Consider the following 16,539-nt stretch of genomic DNA (forward strand, 5'->3'; position numbering starts at 1 on the left):
CACGGTGATGGAAAAGAAATTCAGATTCGCTCAAGTGGGCTGCATGCCGGCTTTGCTTACATCCAATGTCATCCTGAATGAATGTCCTGACATGGTGAGGGTCATGTTTCTATTACTGATCGCTGACCAAACATCTGAGAAGAACTAAACAAAAACAGGTGTGTGTGTGTGTGTGTGTCTGTGTTATAAGAAAATTATTGACAACTATTGGTTTCCATGGTTGTTGTTTCCTTATTTTTTTATTAATTTATTTATTTATTTTTACACAAATAAAAAAAATTATATTAAAAAAAAAAACCCCACTTATAAATCAGTATATGGATGAGGCAGGGTGCTTAACGGTCATGCTTTACATTAAATATGGATATATGTATATATAAAAAGCAAAACTTTTAGATATGTTTATTTAAATAATTATTGATCAGTGTATACAGATACAGGGCTCGCAAAATCGCTAGCCCGACGTCCCGGGGCTAGCGATTTTGCCAGTCGGGCTACCAAACTCTATCTCTGCCCTGCCCGTCGGGCTATCATAGGAAGGAAAAATATATGTCAATGCTTTTGCATTCTTTCGTAAATGTAGCTGGGTAATTATGTCATTGGCATCGATGAGCCACTGTCAATATGTGACATATTGAAATCGCGTTTGAATTTGCGCTTGTTTTTTGCTTTCACTTTGCAATCGCGCGAACTGTGTATAGAGAGCGACAGTACTGATTGGCGAGTGACGATAATTTGCGCACCAATTCCTCTGTCGTCGTCTTATCAATCGTTAGCTTACTATGCAAACATGACAAGTGAAATCTCCCGCAGCAAGCTTAAACATGTGAGAGGTTGATCGCGCAGAGAATCGCTGAGCGTTATGTGAGTGCGTGTGTAAAAGCAGCAGGATATATATTTTAGTTCAGCTGAGCCAAATAAGACAGGTCAGGGTGAAGAAGTGACAGCCAAAGAAAAGCTTACCACAAAACGGAAAAGTTATGACAAATCAGACTATAAGGCAAAAAGAAAGTGCAGCTTTATGGTTTCATGGACAAAAGAATTTCTGTGGCTGCAATATGATGAGCTAAATAACCAGGGCTGCACATAAGTGGTCCGCAGGTGCGCATTTGCTGTCAAAATAAAAAACGTGCACAAGATAAGAAGTTGCAACGCGTGTTTGCGTACATAGGATTTTGTGGAGGAGGACAGACATTTGTTTAGAACTCTTAAAGATGTCGAAGAAGCTCCTTTAAGCAATTACTTTGGTTTTCCTCCACCTCCAAAGAAATGTCAGAAGGAGTCCGAACCGCAAAAGAAGCTCGTATTCTCGGACAAGTGGTTGCAGGAGGTGAGCTGGCTTCAAACAAATGATGAACGCACATAGAGGTGGTGCAGAATGTGCCGTGAAAATCCCACTCTAGCGGACAAAAACAGTGCCTTTTATATGGACGCAAACGCGCGTTGAAACTTCTTATCTGGTGCGCGTCTTTTATTTTGACAGCGAATGCGCACATGCGGACCACTTATGTGCACCCGTGTAAATAACATAATGTTCTGCCGGGTGTGTTGTTGGTTTTCCCTCGATTTCTGAGTCGACAAGCGCCTTTGTTACTGGGACCAGTAATTTTAAGAAAGAACCCATGAGAAATGCAAGAAATACATTATTGCTCAGTCTGCAATATATTTCCCAGAACAAACACCAATTGCAAATAACATACTAAAAATAAACCTGAAAATCAGTTTAGAACAGCTACTATGTTGCAAAGAGTGAACTACCACTGGCAAAATTTAGCAGTCTTTGCAAACTTCAAAAAGCAAATGGCCTCGATCTTGGTTCCACTTGCCTCTGCCCTGTGACTTCAGTGGAAATTTCAAATTCAGGATCTGACACAGACTGATTCATGTTCTACACAGTTCTTACAAGTTCATAGATATTTCTGTTCAATTAGAACCAAGTATTTGAGTTGATGATTGTAATTTTTATACAATGTTGTAATTTGTGTTTCAACTATTTTTTGATTAATGTTTTGTTTCCGTTACAATATCATACTTTAATGTATAATATTGTAACGGAAACAAAACAGGAAACAAAACATCAATCAAAAAATTGCTCTCTTTTTTATTCGGGCTACTTAAATTTATTTTGGGCTACAAAAAAGTGAAGAGTCTCTGCCCGAAGGGCTACCAGGGATTTTGAAATTTTGCGAGCCCTGAGATATATATAAAGATATTTTATCGCGTTGACACCGTGAAGCCCCACGCACGGTGCGATCCGCAGTAACTTGCTAACAGAGATTTGCCACGTTAATGTGGTTATGGCGTTTAACGTCATTTTAATGAGATTAACGCTGGCAGCACTAATATATATTAATCTAAAAAAGCTTGTGTATTCGATAAGTATATTTATTTAGCACATATATGTATAGATTTGATTGTATAATGAAAACTTATACACATATAACAGGGGTGGGGGAACTCCAGGCCTAAAAAGCCGGTGTCCTGCAGGTTTTAGATGCGTCCTTGATCCAACACAGCTGATTGAAACGGCTGAATTACCCCCTCAACATGTCTTGAAGTTCTTCAGAGGCCTGGTAATGAACTAATCACTTCATTCAGGTGTGTTGACCCAGGGTGATATCTAAAACCTGCAAGGCACTGGCCCTCGAGGCCTGGAGCTCCCCACCCCTGGCATATAATGACCTAAAGCACGGGTATCAAACTCCAGTCCTCGAGGGCCGGCGTCCTGAAACTTTTCTATGTGTCCCTGCTGCAGCACACCTTAATAAAATTAGTAGGTCATTAGCAAAACTTGACTACATACTGAAGTGGCAATTCAGTCATTTGATTCATGTTACAGCAGCTCATTAGTGAATGAACATGGTACAATAATAGTATTTTTAGAAATACAATTTTCCAAACACTTACATTTATTTAGCTTGCAGTCAAGTCTTACGGAGTCTTGTTAATGACCCATTTTCACTCAGCTGTGTTGCAGCAGAGAGACATTTAAAAGTTTCAGGACACCAGCCCTCGAGGACTGGAGTTCGACACCCCTGACCTAGAGCTCTCTCCTACTCCTTTTCCAACAGGAAATCATTAGCTTTTTTTTCACGTGAACATGATAGCTTTCTTTTATTTCATAGGTGTCAAACTCTGGCCCGCGGGCCAAATTTGGCCCGCAGCCTAATTACCATTAGAGCTGGCCTGTCAGTATTATACAGTGCATGTACTGCTAACTTTAGACCAATATCTAAGCTGCCCTTTTTATCTAAGGTCTTGGAAAAAATTGTATATGACCAATTGATCTCATACTTGAATGCACAAAATGTTCAGGAGATTTTTCAATCTGGTTTTAAAGCAATGCATAGCACTGAATCAGCACTTTTAAGAATTTTTAATGATATATTTTTATCATGTGATTCTGGTGAAAGTGTCATTCTTATTTTACTCAATTTAACTGCTGCATTTGACACTGTAGACCATGAAATTTTAATCTCGCGTTTGGAGCAGTGTGTCGGTATAACAGGTGTGGCTCTGAAATGGTTCAGGTCTTACTTAACAAATCGAACCTTTTCAGTTTGCTTAGGAAACTGTGAGTCCTCCCGTGCTCCGCTGTCTCATGGAGTACCGCAGGGTTCCATTCTGGGCCCTATCCTGTTTTCACTTTATTTACTTCCATTGGGCTCGATTCTTAGAAAGCACAGACTCTCTTTTCACTGTTATGCAGATGACTGCCAGATTTATGTTCCTCTTAAAAAGAAAGATGGGTTATCTGTAAATTGTTTGTCGACGTCAAGTCATGGTTGGCGCTAAACTTTCTTTGTTTTAACGATTCTAAAACTGAAGTAATGGTGTTTAGACCCACCTCTACTGCTGTTCCGTGTGTTGATTTGCAATCCCTGAAATCATTCTGTAAACCAGAGATTGTTAATCTGGGTTTTAAAATGGATCCTGAGCTTAAGCTTGAAAGCCAGATTGGTTTGGTTGTACGGTCTAGTTTCTTTCATTTGAGGCAACTGGCCAAAATTAAGCACTTTCTTACGAGACAGCAATTTGAAACAGTAATCCACGCTTTTGTAACCGTTCAGCTGGATTACTGTAATTCTCTTTATTTTGGGGTGAGTCGATCTTCTGTTTTTTGACTGCAGCTAGTCCAGAATGCTGCTGCACACCTTTTAACTGGCACTCGTAGATACGAGCATATCACCCCAGTTTTATATTCACTTCATTGGCTGCCCGTGCATTTTAGGATCCATTTTAAGCTGCTTTTATTTGTTTTTAAATGTTTGTCCAATGCTGCCCCTCTGTACCTCTCTGAGCTTCTTCATCCATACATACCTTCCCGGTCCCTCAGGTCGGCAGACCAGCTCCTCCTGAGCGTGCCCAGGACTAATCGTAAGCTCAGAGGGGATCGGGCGTTTGCTGTGGCAGCACCAAAATTGTGGAATGAGTTGCCTTTACATGTTAGACAAGCACTTTCCTTATCTGTTTTTAAATTACGTCTTAAAACATATTTATTTACCTTGGCTTTTAGCACAGCAGGACTTGATGTTGATGTTGATGTCTCTTAATATATTTTCTTACTAATTATATTATTTTTAATTTTAACATATTTTATATGTAATTTAAACTGTTTCCTCTCTGTTTTATATTTGTAGCACTTTGGTCAACATTGTTGGATGTAAAGTGCATTACAAATAAAGATGCTATGCTAATAGTTTAATTCCCAGAATGCTCTGTTGGTGTTTTGGCATGTTAGTCATGACAGGACCCATTAGCATCCTCTCCTCTGTTGACCATAGTCATAGCAACCATGCAAATACTGCCATGCTACCTATCCCAAAATGACAAAAAGAAAGGCAGAAAACAGGAGCTTTCTGGACAGGTGGGAGAATATGATGAAAATTTGATAAATGATAAAATGATAAAATTGAATTCAGAAGGCTGCAAATACAATTTTTTATTTAAGAAATTAATTCCACTGATGTGTTATTTAATTGGAATTTTGATTTTGCATGTGCGCAATATTAAGTTATATATACGTTTATATAAGTTATATATATTGTTTAGTATTGAGCTTTGCGTGGTCCATATTCAGTTTTTCAGCAAAACTTGTTTGAGTCCATAAGAAAAGATTCCTTGTTATATTTGGAGGAAGATTTTTTTCAGTGAATATCAATGTTAGCCCGCGACTTTGATCCAGTTTTGAATTTTGGCCCATTGTGTATTTGAGTTTGACACCCCTGTTTTATTTCATGTTCATTTATTTCTTTTGTAAATAAACATTTCTTTCTTATATCTTTGAAATAAAGACTTCGATTCCATGGTTTGGCTGTGCAATCATCAGTAGCTTGTAACAGAAAAACCTTTATCAACGTTAAAGTAAAAATCATATTTTCATTCATTCCTATTTTTTTAAATTTTGGCTAAACTACTGCTGTTTTTCCTCAACTGTAACGAATACTTCCTACAGTTTCTTCCACCATCGCAGTAACCCTTTTACTGTCATCATTGTCACTCACTCAGCTCATTATACAAGGTGACAGAAGGACTCACTTTCTTCTCACAGCTGTCATCAGCAATGTGAGAACTCCTGCTCTACATAATCATTTCTCAGTTATTGAGTGCTTTAAGAGAACGTGAGGATAACGCTGTTTAAATTTGTAATTAAAGGCACAATTTCTAGATTTTCTGGTTATGATCAAGAAATGTTGACTTCTCCCATTCAACTCATGTTCAAAGTTTGGGGTTTAACATTAACCTTTAGTACTTTCAGGCCACCTCTTATAGATATGCACTGACATGACTTTTTCCTAAAGGTATAGGCTGAACAAATTTACCTTGACTTTGGAGAAATGTCTTTGATTTATTGTTTTACAACCTTAAGACTTGTTGTAAAACAACTCTGGCTGACTTGTGGACTGACCTCAGGTAGCATCTACTACAGATACATCTGTATCAAAGCACTGATCTACAGTCAACACATATCCCACACATGATTATTCCATTTTATCTGAGTTTTTCTATCACTTCTATCACTGGCTGACACATCTAAGTTAAGTGTATTTACAGAGCGCAGAAGTACAGACGTCCCCCGATTTAGTCGCTATGTCTTCCAGATAGTTTACCTGAAGTAAGTGACAGCCAGCAGTAGCTGAAAAACATCTCAAGTCACACCTTCTTTGACCCTTAGTTTATCTTAATACGGCCTTGGTTTCCTCTTCAACAACTGGTAAACAATTAACTGAATGACTAATAAGTAACCATGTGTAAAGGCCAAATGTGACATTTATGATGTTGTTATAAGCCATCATTAGTCACAAGACACACTGCACCTGGATTCAGTCTGGTTTTTCCTTCTTTTTTTAGTGTTATACCTAAAAATAAGAAATAATTTACTCTTTTGAAACTGGTTAACGTGGGTTAAGCTGGCTTTCTGTGCCTCACCGAGGGTGGCGTATGGGGAAGGAGATTGGATGGATATTGGTGGTAAAGATTAAGCAGGGCACAGGGTGAAAAGATGAGTGCGCTCATCTGGCAAGAGTGACCTATGAAGTCTATCGAGCATAATGACAGAACCACTTTTTTGACAATCGCTACATTCGCCAAGGAGGTTTTGACTTTGTTAGCATTGCATTATTTATTAAACATTTAAAGGAATTTTATACAACAATTGCATGAATGCTACACATGTAGTGTAGGCACATATGAAAAAACTAATTACAGTACTCCCACAATTATCCGAGGGGTTACGTTCTGGAATGTAAAAACCATGTTCATTTTATTATTTTTATATATTTAAAACCATAAAAACCCTCCGCACACTCTTATAAAACCTTTCTACCCTCCTAAACACTTTTGAGATACATCCTTACGTATTTTAAAAACATTTGTATGTGCAGTGGCACAGTATACCTATAGGCTGCAGAAACCCGCGATATAACAAAATTCCCGTGATATAAATTTATAGATAAATCCGGGATTGTAGAAAGTCCGCAAAACGTGAACAGCAATGTGGCGTGGGAATACTGTACCCTCAAAATCTGAGTATGTCAAGCATATTAAATTCAAAAAGGCAAATAACAAAAGCCTGCACTTTACATTTGTTTTTACAGCACTACAAACATCTTAAAGTGCATTTAAAAAAGACCGAAGAAAACAAAATGAGTGTATAAAAAATACAACACAATTCTCTTAAAAGTAAATACTGCCCAGAGAGTGAGCTGCCTTGCCGTGTGCGCTCTCAGAGCACTTCTTCTTTATTTTACAAAAATCTTTATCTCACCTTGCAGCCCTCGCAGGCATGGACTCCGTAGTGGTAGCCCGAGGCGCGGTCAGAACACACTCGGCACTCCAGGTTCAGTGATGTGGATGAAGAGGACAATTCCTCCTGGCCAGCCACCACGCCGTAAACAACCGATGATGGGCTGGATGCTGGCGTAAGCGCATCTAATAAAACAAGCATGCACGTGATTACATTTTTTCTTGATATATAATAATATATTGCTCTAAATGACACTAATATTTAATGGTAACTAAAAAGATCTGGGTTTTTTACTATTTGTCGACAAACGCTATTATAATTTTAACTGAAGTAAGGAATGGCACAAAAAACTAAAATGAAATGAATATTCACAAGCTTGTACAGAGGACGGAAACACTGAGAACCAAAGACAGAAGTGGCCGAGTGTCTGAAGGTCACAAAATGAAAAGAAAATGCTTTTCCAAAAATCCTAGTTTTTGGATCCTTGCATTATTTTACTTTACACACAAACAAAACCCTAGTTTCGTCTCATCTGACCAAAGGTAGCGCTTCCAGTTTGCCCGCATACTTCAGTCTGGCTTGAGGGTGTCTCTTCTTCTTGGTCTGCAAGCTCTCAGTCCATTGTTGTGATAACTTTCTATATCCATCTCCTGCTTTGTGAGACAATTCTTTTTCTGCTCTTTTATTGTGTGCAGATAGAAATAATTATTTCTAAAGAAAACTAGTATATTTAGAAATGCTATGTTGAAAATCCCTCGATCAGTTATAAAAGCACTGCACAAAATTTTGACCCCAAAAAATGTAAATTTCACAGAGCCACCTCATCCTATGTTTAAATAAAGTTGAAAGCTTGAGAAATTTGAACTATATATAATCATTGACATCTGCACATTCACCTCTCTCTGCCAAAGAGCCGGCGAATCTGAAGCACAGTTGCACCTCTATGACCCAACAAGGACAGCCCGTTCCATCACAGCATTTACTTACAGATATTAACACGCTGTGATGTACTGCCTGTCACAAGCATAGCATCATTATGTAGTACTATTACAGATCCTCGTCATGGATGACAGGTCATGGGGTTTGCTGCGTGTTGCCAACAGCTTTCCATTTCCACACTGCATAGGGAACGTGGTTGGTAGAAGTTGCTTGGTACACAAATAGTGCAGATGAAATGGTACAAAACAGTGGCACTAAGTCAAGCCACATGAGTTTTGGCGAGAGATGCCAGCACAGGGATAAGCAGCATTTGGCAGTGAGCTGTGTTCCAGCTTGGGGCAAGTGCACATGTTTTGACTGAGAGCAGAGAGTGAAAGCATATGAGCTTCTGCTCCTGTGTCTCACCGTGTTTGTGTTCCTAAACACCCATAAATCGCATGAACCCTCACACTGCCTTTTGTCATCAAATGTTTCTCTGATGCTCAGTGCTCTTCCACACCCCCCCCCCCCCCCCCTTCTTCCCTGTCTTACATGTACTCTTCACAGCTCCTTTACTTGTTGCATTTCTTTTTTTTTTAAGCATGTAAATTTCCCAGACCCAGTCTATTCAGGAGGAAACACAGAAGCAAATTGGATGTTTCCTAATAGGTTTTGCATGGTGGTTTAGGAATGTGTAAATTCCTTGTTGGATATGGGGCAAAGAGAAAAGCTGGAAGGGGAAGGAAAAAAAGTGGTAAAACTAGAGAGTCACAAGGATGATAGGCGAATAAGGCCAGAGGAGAAAAATGGTGGAAATACTGAAGGAAAGAAAGGAAATCTATCAGGAGACTCAGATATCACACCGATCGCTAAAAGGGCAATTTCTCAAATCATTAGGAAGTGTTTTAGTCTGGACAGAGGAGACTGAGAAAAAGTTTGTTAAGATAAAAGATAATGTAGTACAGCCTTTTAAGAGAAAAAAGTTAAAAAGGCCAAAGTGAGTTTCTTATCTAAACCTCAATTTGGAGCAAAATAGGGATTACGGGGCTAAACTGAAGGACTCCTGGTTTGACAACAACAAGAATGGCAAGGAGATTACACTGAGGTGCTGGGACATTGTGAAACCAGAGCGAGAAAGCAAACCACTCATGGTCTGACTGTAACTTTGTAAACAAAAAGAAATCACACTTAATTTTACCGAGGACGGTGGACCCATCAGAGCCGTTGCTGGAGGATTGGTATTTTGGGACACCAAAGGAGCTAAGAGCGTCGTCGCTGATGGACTGGGAGATGTCCTGGAGCTGCTCCATGCTACCCATGAAATCGTCATCAGCACACAGGGGACTTCCCAGCACAGAATCCTCCAGGGGAGAGGGGGGATGGTAATGGGTCTCCATGTCGACCATTGTGGTGATGGCAGGAGGCTGGTGGCACTCTCACTCATCAAACTGGAGACCAGGGACAAGGGTGCAAGGGAGGGGAAACAAACAGAGGTCAAAGAGGTCAAATAGAAACACGGGCTGGCTGACAGAGATTAAAGAGTCACCCCGATTTTTACCTTTGTATTTGTACTTAAAGCTCACATGAGCTTGCCAATATGGCCACGACATCATGCTGATGTTCTGCAGGTATAATGCTTATTATGTTTATCATTTTTGTATAGCAGTTAGCAGACATTGTTAACAGATTTTTTTGACCTGATAATGTAAAATGGCAATCTAAAGAAAAGTAAAGGCTTCTGAGTAGATATCTCAGCTAATGAGTCGACGCTGAAATGTCTGAGGACTGCCAGTGAGGGGTCTAAGGATTTAAACTTTCACTGTAGACATCTATGTAAAACTTTATAGCACTCTATCCAAAGGTTGCTCAGATATCTCAGTATGACGACAGACTAAGAGACCAAACACTAACAGTACCTTTATCATCATCAACACAGCTGAGTAAAACTCCATTATCTTTCAGTGCAAATGATTCAAAACAGCTCTGAATAACACGTTCAGGCCTCATGAAAAGGGCTGACGCAACATGTGGCCATCAATACACTGACCCATGTGCAACAGCTGTTGCACATGGGTCAGCAGGCCATGAAGGAATGAAGCACACGGAGTATCTTATGACACAACACGGGCCTCTCTACTCCCCTTAGCTATTCACCGCACGTAGAGTAACCATATCCACACAAAACCTTAGTGCTGAAATAAGAGAAAGACTGAGGGTAGAAATATAGACTGAAGACATGTGGAGGCACGAATGTAGGACAGTTATTCCAGCTATAGGCTGTGCTGTAATAGGAAGGCTGGGTCTGAGGTTGGCTAGAAGACACATGAGAGACTGGCATGGCGTATAGATGGATGAAACTTTGCTGAATTGCACAGTGGATGCTGGGAGGAGCTACACAGTTGCTTCTTAGGCTTAGCGTAAGAATGGTATTGGGAATGGACCCCGAATCGCATAATTCAACTTTGTAAAGTGGGTCAATCTTTAGTAAGCTCATTCCATCAGGGCATGCTAAGGAGATGAAACAAGGGGAAGAAGAGGGTGACAGTGAGATAAGGGTGAGGATATGACCACAAGACAGCAGCTGCTGGATGTTCTCAGCAATCCTCGCCTTAACACTTGACTGCCTAGAGTTTAACTTGAACTTGTCCTTTAGTTTGTTAAGTACTGGTGGTTATATTGAGAAGAGAGAGGGACTACATACCCACACTGACTACAGAGATCATTTGCATACCGTTTTGTCTTCAGTGCAGCAGACATTTTAAAAAAAGTGGTTATACATATGATCTTGCTTGCTTTTCTTCTATCTGGTACTTCCGTTAGGGGTTGCTACAGCGAATCATCTGTCTGTATCTTACTCTATGCCTAGCATCCTCTTCTGTCACACCAACCCTCTGCAAGTTCTCTTTCATTACATCCATGAAACTTCTCTCTTGCCTGGCAGCTCCATCGTTATCTTTGATTTATATATCCACCATCCTTCCTCTGTGCAAGTCCAAACCATTTCAGCCTTGCCTCTAACCAAGTTCCAAGCTTCTGCAAACCACTCCCGATGAGTTGCCCGCCTTAAGGACTTAAGGCCCATCCTGGTCACTCACAATAAAATTCTGAGCATCTTAACTCTGCCACCTCCTTTTTGTCAGTGCCTCTGTCTCCAAACCATACATCATAACAGGCCTCACTACCAAACTTCCCTTTAAGCCTTGCTGCCATCTCCCCATCACCAATTACCCCTGACACTCATCTCCACCTACTCCACCCAGTTTTCACCCTGTTTAAACGCATCTACCTCCTTGCATTTTTACTTTTCCACCCGTCTCCCTCTTACTCACACACACATAGTCTGGCTTGCTCCTACTGACTTTCATTCCTCCTCTCTCCACTGCATACCTCCACCTCTTCAAACGTTCTTCCATGTACTCCTTACTCTCATTACACATCACAATGTTGCCTGCAAATGTTGCAGTCCACAGAGACTCCTGACCTCATCTGTCAGCTTGTACATCACCATGCAATCAAGAATGGGCTCAGAGTCAATCCTTGATGTAATCACACCCCATCTTGAACTCTTTTGTCACTTTTACCACACACATCGTCACAGTCTTGTTGTCCTGATTAGGGATGGGTATTGATAAGATTTTCACGATTCCGATTCCATTTTCGATTCTGTTTAACGATTCGATTCTTTATCGATTCTCTTATCGATTTTTTTTTTTTTTTAAAAAAGGAGAACACTAAGGTCAATTAGCTTAGATCTTTGTTTTATATCTTCTCTTTGAACAAGATAGAAATTTAGGAGTAACATGGCCTTACAAACCCAACAGTGAGATCTTAACAGATCCAACCTACGGCTCTTCAATGGGGTGTCACAGGGTCCCCAGGGAAAAAAAATTGTGAATGTAAAATAATAAAATAAATATTCTTCTGTAGCAATTACACAAGAATATCCAGTAATGTCCCTGCCTACAATTAAACACATTCACTTACCGAAAATCGGGGGCATCTGCTGTGGCAAATGGGTGCAAGCCTTTTACCACAAACTGAGTCACTGCTCGGTGACATTCGTCTATCCTGGCCTGAAAGGAGACGCTACCGGTAGACTGCAGTGAGAACTGCCAGCATCTGAGGCAGACTCTGTCTGTCTCTCTCATCATGGTCACCTAAATGCACAGTAATGGCAGGTTTTGTAATAAGGCAGATCGCGCTAACATAATATGCACTGTTAGTTGATTATTTACCTGCCGCATTAACGGGAGAGGACGTGCAAACGTTACTGCTGCTGCTGGGTTGAGATTCACGAGTCCGGAGCGGAATTAAAAACACGACATTCATTTAAGGTCATCGCGTGTTTTGTGAGCAAATGCTTTTGCATATTCGTAGTGTTTCCTCCCTTAAATGAAATATCTACTTTGCAAGTATTGCAAGTTGCCCTGTTGTCATCCATTCTCGTAAAGTATAACCAAACTTTTTAGCGTTTGAGCCGCCATGTTTCCTGCCAGGTAAATGACGCTCCGCAACGTGGTGACGTCATTCGGGGCGACTGGAATCGATAAGGGAATCGTTTGCAAAAATGGCAAACGATTCCAAGGAATTGAAACAGTGGGAACCGGTTCTCAACAAGAACCGGTTTTCGATACCCATCCCTAGTCCTGATACATCTCCCACGCCACCCTCACATACTCCTCTGCCACTCCTGACTTCCTCATGCAGTACCACAGTTCCTATCTTACCAACTTATTATATGCTTTCTCTAGATACACAAAGACACACTGAAGCTGCTTTTGACTTTTCTCTATACTTCACACACACTAATAATATATATATATATATATATATATATATAGCCACTGTTGGTAATAACAGATCATCCCCCTTTTACTGACATTTTAAGCCTTGAAGTAGTATGATCTGAATGGAAAAACCCAAGGAGAGTCCCTACTGGCTCCAGGGTTGGTGAGCAACAAGCCAGAAGCAAAACAGATCAAAAGCAGATGAGTAACATAAACGAAACCAAAAAAAAGGACAAAATGTAAAAACAGGAACACCAAGATAACCACACCGAGCTCAGACTCCTGTCATGTTCAACAGGAAAAACCACATAACAACAGTTATAATACATAAGCAGGGAAAATAATCACAATACAGTGAATGAAATGTTGAGATTCAAGATTCAAAGTCTAGAGGAACTAAACCCAATCGGATAATAAAGACCCCGTAAATTCCCACTCTTTCAAAGCACTTCCAAACATGAAGAGAGGCCTGGCATCTCAGCAGGAAACTTTACTAAGCTACTCGGTCTTGTACTTTTATCTGAATGGAGGCAGTGTTAGCTCTATTAGCACAAAGTAAACCTATTTAGCATTCAGCTTCTCACTCCTGACCCTCAAGTCTTCCTTCCGAGGATATCCTGTTTCATAAACTATTTTTTTTCCCCACTCAGCACCGTCTTATTGTAATTCCTCCTTAAGGGGAAACAATAAAGAATCCTCTTGACCACAGCTCGACTAAGATCTAGACAGGCTTTTGTGTAATCGAGTAATTGAGTGACAAGATAAAAATCCCACTTGCAAAAAGGTCACTACTTGCAGCTTCTTCCACAGGGCAGATATTGATCAGTCTACAGTGGACTAAATGGCAGGGTTTTGTGTCAACATGCCCAGAGCATGCGTGGCTTTGTATTTAAATAACATAGAAAAAAGGAGCCCTTTATTGAACTCGTGACCTCTCAGCCAGTAGCTTAGATGTAATGGACCACACTAAACCTCATGTTGCCACCAACATGCATAAGAATGTAAACACAGAGAGCGCTGATTAGCATCAGACTGCAGACTCTGGTGGACTCAGAGAAAAACAGACACACAGACGGAGGGTGGAGAGGAATGTCTGTTAAACTACACTTGTGGGTCTGTATCAGCAGTGTGTGAGACAGAGTGAGCATATGAGGCATGGAAAAAAGGAAAACAACGGTCCCTATGGTAACAGAATACCTTTGTCTCATAGGTCAGGACCTCTCTCTTGTGCTCACTCAGCCAAGCCTACTGAGGGCACTCTGCACACAAGGTCATAAGTATTTTTGTGTGTGTGTGCACGTCTGTGCGTGTGCATGCACTGGGGTTGGAATTAGGGCCTAAAGCAGACAAGAGGGGGTTACGCTGAAAAAGAAAAAAAAAGGCTGCCAACCTCACAGGTTGCTATAGCAATGCCATGGCAATTATGACACACAACACATGCTTTGAAATCAGAAGTGTCAAGCTGATATAAAAATCAAACAAAGCCATTATGATTTGCTACAAAAGAAAGGGTTGTGTGTAAGTGTATTTGCAAACTGTGATCACACAGCTGGATGTGCGGGCGGAGCATAAATAATCCATACTGTCTGATGGCTTTCTGCTCAGCAGTATCACCCAACCCCCACAAGGCAGTAAAGGTCCACGTTAGACAGACAGGCCATGAAAACTGCTAATAAGCTTTGGCTAAAGTATTTGACGTTCTGAACGTCACTGAGGCATGCAGACCACTTTCTTGCTGAAGCAGGTGTGCACAGCCCTCTGGAATCTGCAGGAAAACTGAAACTACCAATGACCTTGGAGCCTCATTAGTGACACCCATCACTCAGGGGGATCACGTCATCTAATCCCACAAACATTATATACACTACCTGGCTGAGAGACACTCAATGAAGCTTGAAGCTTTACAAATTCCACATTAGAGCAAGATGCCAAGAAAACACGAATTAAACTGGCAATAATCCAAGACATCAGAGGTGTGTATGGACTTGTCTCACTAAGGGGTGAAGAAAAAAATATGTAGTTCTTTGAAAGACCAGAACAACAAAAACCTGCGATTGGAAATGGAAGAAACTGCCAAACTGCTCACATACAGTGGTAGAACAAAAATCTTTAAAAAAAAAATCAGACTAGCTGTTATATATAAAATATGGATATGAAAGTAGAAGTATATGAAAACAGAAAAACAACTCAAATAAAACATGACAGAGCCCCTACCTTCCTCATCAGCAAAACTTGAAGTTTTCCATGCAGATTTCCAGACAGCAGTTTAACATCCAGCTCTAACAGTTTGTATGATCAGAGTGTGTGCATTTCAGTGTACATGCATGTATGTATGTGTGTGTGTATTAAAGAGTAGTCCATAGGTTTAATGCTTAACCCATCTATCTCACGGCCTGAAAGCTGTCATGCCTGTAAGGAGGAGTCTACGAGCTAATGGTGGTCATAGAGGAAAAAAATGGGCTGATGGGGCTGCCCCGTACCCCTGCCCCTTTGTTTAAAGAGTTCACCACGATCTTAGTCTCAACCATGCCTGCAGTGTAAACACTCGAGTGAACCCTTATCACTTGGAGCTGATATGCAGGCCGGCACCCTCTTATCGTTATGGTGATTGACCAAAGTACAGGCCGTGGAAGTGATTGACATTGGACTTTAGCTGTTCCCTGTGACAGATGAGCCACATGACAGCTAACAAAGCTGTCCTATTATTAGGTAACTGACAGTTAAATACACGGCTAAAGCAAATTTTGTCTGCTATTTTTAGTCCTGAAGATCAATACCAGTGTCTGATCTAATTATATAACATTTAATAATTTTGATAGTGACCAAGTGCATTGCACAAATTTGACCTGTTCTGGGGCACATTTCTCCAACCTGTCCATTGTGTCCATTGATTTTTATATAACAGAAAAACCAGTCAGCAGAGTCACGGGACACATTAGCTTCTTATTCAAAGCACCTATTTGAATGTTTGAATAAAAGCAGAAGTTCACTTGAAAATGAGTCAACTGCAGAAGGTGGGTAAAATAGTCCATTACTTTACCTGTTTGTCAGACATGTTTATGGGCAGATAACAAATCTATTGAGATGTTTCTCACTCTTTTGTAAATAGACAGGACGGGAGGGTTACTCAAGATGTTGCCTTGGCTGTCAGCTTGCGAGCTCACGGCTGCACAGAGTTGAGAAATAAAACATCAAGTTACACAAACTCTTCTGGACTCCGACCTCTGCGGTGACAACACGTTTAGTGTCAGAATAATAATCAAATGCCACTGCACGCTAACATGAGACAAGCCCTTACGATCTGAAGAGACTCTATGGGGACACTGCGGCTTCTCTATGGGCACAAAGCTGCAGTGTGGCATTGTATCAGGTTACCTCAAAGGTCTATGTTGACCTGACACTTGACCCTGGCTGTTAATAGTGCACCACTACGTGGCAGTAAACGTGCCTGCGTGCATGTTTGGTAGCGTTCAAACAAGAACATGGAAAAGAATGAAATTTTAGATTTGCGGGGCAATCAACTACTAACTATGGTTTTTCCTTCTAAAGAGACAGGTACATATACAATGGATCTGTCCTCTAAACTTT

General features: G+C 40.6%; 1 protein-coding gene across 4 annotated transcripts in view; it reads right to left on the reverse strand.

Annotated features, from left to right (window-relative positions):
• pparab (peroxisome proliferator-activated receptor alpha b) overlaps positions 1-16,539 on the reverse strand; it is a 38,929-nt gene that overhangs the window by 12,357 nt on the left and 10,033 nt on the right. For 3 of the 4 annotated variants that reach the window (XM_006782488.3, XM_006782487.3, XM_087843278.1), the window contains exons 2-3: positions 9,363-9,612; positions 7,268-7,431 (exon numbers count right to left, since the gene is read on the reverse strand). In XM_006782488.3, coding sequence (XP_006782551.1) covers positions 7,268-7,431; positions 9,363-9,570 — 372 coding nt within the window. In that variant the 5' untranslated portion in view covers positions 9,571-9,612. Of the gene's footprint in view, positions 1-7,267; positions 7,432-9,362; positions 9,613-15,165; positions 15,632-16,539 lie in introns of those variants that run through there. The other variant, XM_035916128.2, reaches the window with a different exon arrangement.

Source organism: Neolamprologus brichardi, chromosome 7 (assembly GCF_056152115.1).
Source record: "Neolamprologus brichardi isolate AB-2024 chromosome 7, ASM5615211v1, whole genome shotgun sequence".
NCBI classification, from domain to species: Eukaryota; Metazoa; Chordata; class Actinopteri; order Cichliformes; family Cichlidae; genus Neolamprologus; species Neolamprologus brichardi.